Genomic DNA, 1,991 nt, shown 5'->3' with positions numbered 1-1,991 from the left:
TCAAAAACACATCGGAGACAAAGAAGAAGGAATCGGAAAAAGATTTCTTCCAATCAGAAGGAAATGCACTCTAAGAGAGGGCGGAGCTTGAGGTTTTGAATTATCTGTCCGGTAGCTGTTAGGACCAAGTGAAATGGCTTGGGGACGGGGACGGTGGGAGGGCGGAAGATGACGTAATAATCAAGTTTCCCGCCCGCGCGCTTTCAGTTTCCAAACAGGTCGGACCCTCGGCTATATAAGGGCCCGCCGCCAACGGGAAGCTCAGAAGCTTCAGTGCTGCGTGTAGTTGTTAGCCATCATGTCTGGTCGCGGCAAAGGCGGTAAGGGTCTGGGCAAAGGGGGTGCCAAGCGGCACAGGAAGGTGCTCCGCGATAACATCCAGGGCATCACCAAGCCCGCCATCCGTCGTCTGGCCCGGCGCGGCGGCGTCAAGCGTATCTCGGGGCTCATCTACGAGGAGACCCGCGGCGTGCTGAAGGTGTTCCTGGAGAACGTGATCCGGGACGCCGTCACCTACACCGAGCACGCCAAGAGGAAGACGGTCACTGCCATGGACGTGGTCTACGCGCTCAAGCGCCAGGGCCGGACCCTCTACGGCTTCGGCGGCTAAATTGATTTGGCAACTCGCAAAACAAACTTAAAAGGCCCTTTTCAGGGCCCCTCATTTTTTTCATCAAGAGAGCTGAGATCGATCTGCGGAATTAAAAGGTTTTCCTGGGCTTAGCCTAACTGTAGCGTTTATAATTCCTAGGGGTGGCAGACTGAGAGAACAAAGGAGGTGGAGTAGCAGTGCATTATTAATCCACTTTCTGACTATGTAACCAAGGATTCATTCTTTGTTAGTCACTATGCTTAACCATGAAAGGGTTGTTTGCATTTGGTAGCAGAGAATAATCTCAGATTGGCAGCCTTTCGGGAAATATATCAGCAGACATTGAAGAAAATTTAAATACTAGCCTATTTGTAATGTCATTCCCCCAGAGACTGTTTCAGCTATGAAGAGCTGATTACTGTATCAAGCTCCATTTTTAGCTCAAAATTTTATGGTGCTGAGAATTAAGCCAACGGGGTACTTGGATTTCACTGTGCTGTAATATCCTGAAACAACGGCGAGAAGCTCATTCCTGAAAGATCAGGTCGTGGTATTTTATCAGTCCCAACTAGATTTTTAAGATAGATGGTAGGAGTCATTTTTTTAGATCCTGGATTCTCCGACGACTCCCCAGCTTTAACCAATCACTGTTATGGACACAAGCTAGAAAAAAAATACTGGTTAAAATAGTACTCCGCTTAATTGCTCCTTATACTTTCTATCACAGGCTCCAGCTTAGGTATGTTTAATTTGGAGAAGGTAAAATTGAGAAATTATGGTAGTAGCCTAGGCTTTGATAGTGTTATTATATTGGCAGATAGGACACTGCAGATGCCTATATAGCTATTCTTTATAGTTACAATTTTAAAATTTAAAGAGATCTTTGGTATTGTCTAATTCCAACCCCTTTATAGATGGGGAAACTAAGGCCCAGTGACATAAGGTGACTTTCCCAGGGTCACATAAATTAGAACCCAGGTTCTCTGAATTCAGAGCTGTAGGCCACTCGTTTATTCCAGGTATAGGGAACAGCAAGGGCATAAATCAAAGTACAGGCTGTATACAAATGAAAGGTCAATAGCATTAAATTATTCAGAGTGTCCCAAAAATAATGTAAGCACTTTTGAGATATCTGTATCTGGACTGCTTGGAAGTTTTTGAAATGTGGTTGGAAGTGCAGGCTAGCACCAAATTGTGGAGAATGTCAGGCAAAGGATTGGAAAGTTTTCTCCATAAGCAAGTTTGCACGTTTTTGAGTATTAGTGACATGACCAGATTTCTGGCTAAGAAATATTTTGATAGAAGTGTGAAGGAGGTCGAGAGTAAAAGTGTAAAAACCTGTTACAAAATTGATGACATATACCCTGGCAATTAGTAATGGGGGTATGTATTAAGCTTG

The 1,991-nt window shown here is 44.6% G+C and overlaps 1 protein-coding gene across 1 annotated transcript; it reads left to right on the top strand.

The window, feature by feature from the left end:
• The first annotated feature begins 221 nt into the window (after nt 1–221).
• Nucleotides 222–723, top strand: LOC144457510 (histone H4). The gene has a single exon (XM_078154922.1). It carries the CDS (start codon nt 299–301, stop codon nt 608–610), a length of 312 nt encoding a protein of 103 aa, XP_078011048.1. The 5' UTR covers nt 222–298; the 3' UTR covers nt 611–723.
• The last annotated feature ends 1,268 nt before the right edge of the window (nt 724–1,991 follow it).

The sequence above is a fragment of the Phascolarctos cinereus genome, unplaced genomic scaffold (genome assembly GCF_003287225.1).
Source record: "Phascolarctos cinereus isolate Bilbo 61053 unplaced genomic scaffold, phaCin_HiC Scaffold_5;HRSCAF=322, whole genome shotgun sequence".
In the NCBI taxonomy this organism is placed as follows: domain Eukaryota; kingdom Metazoa; phylum Chordata; class Mammalia; order Diprotodontia; family Phascolarctidae; genus Phascolarctos; species Phascolarctos cinereus.
This window is presented reverse-complemented; position numbering and strand designations above follow the sequence as displayed.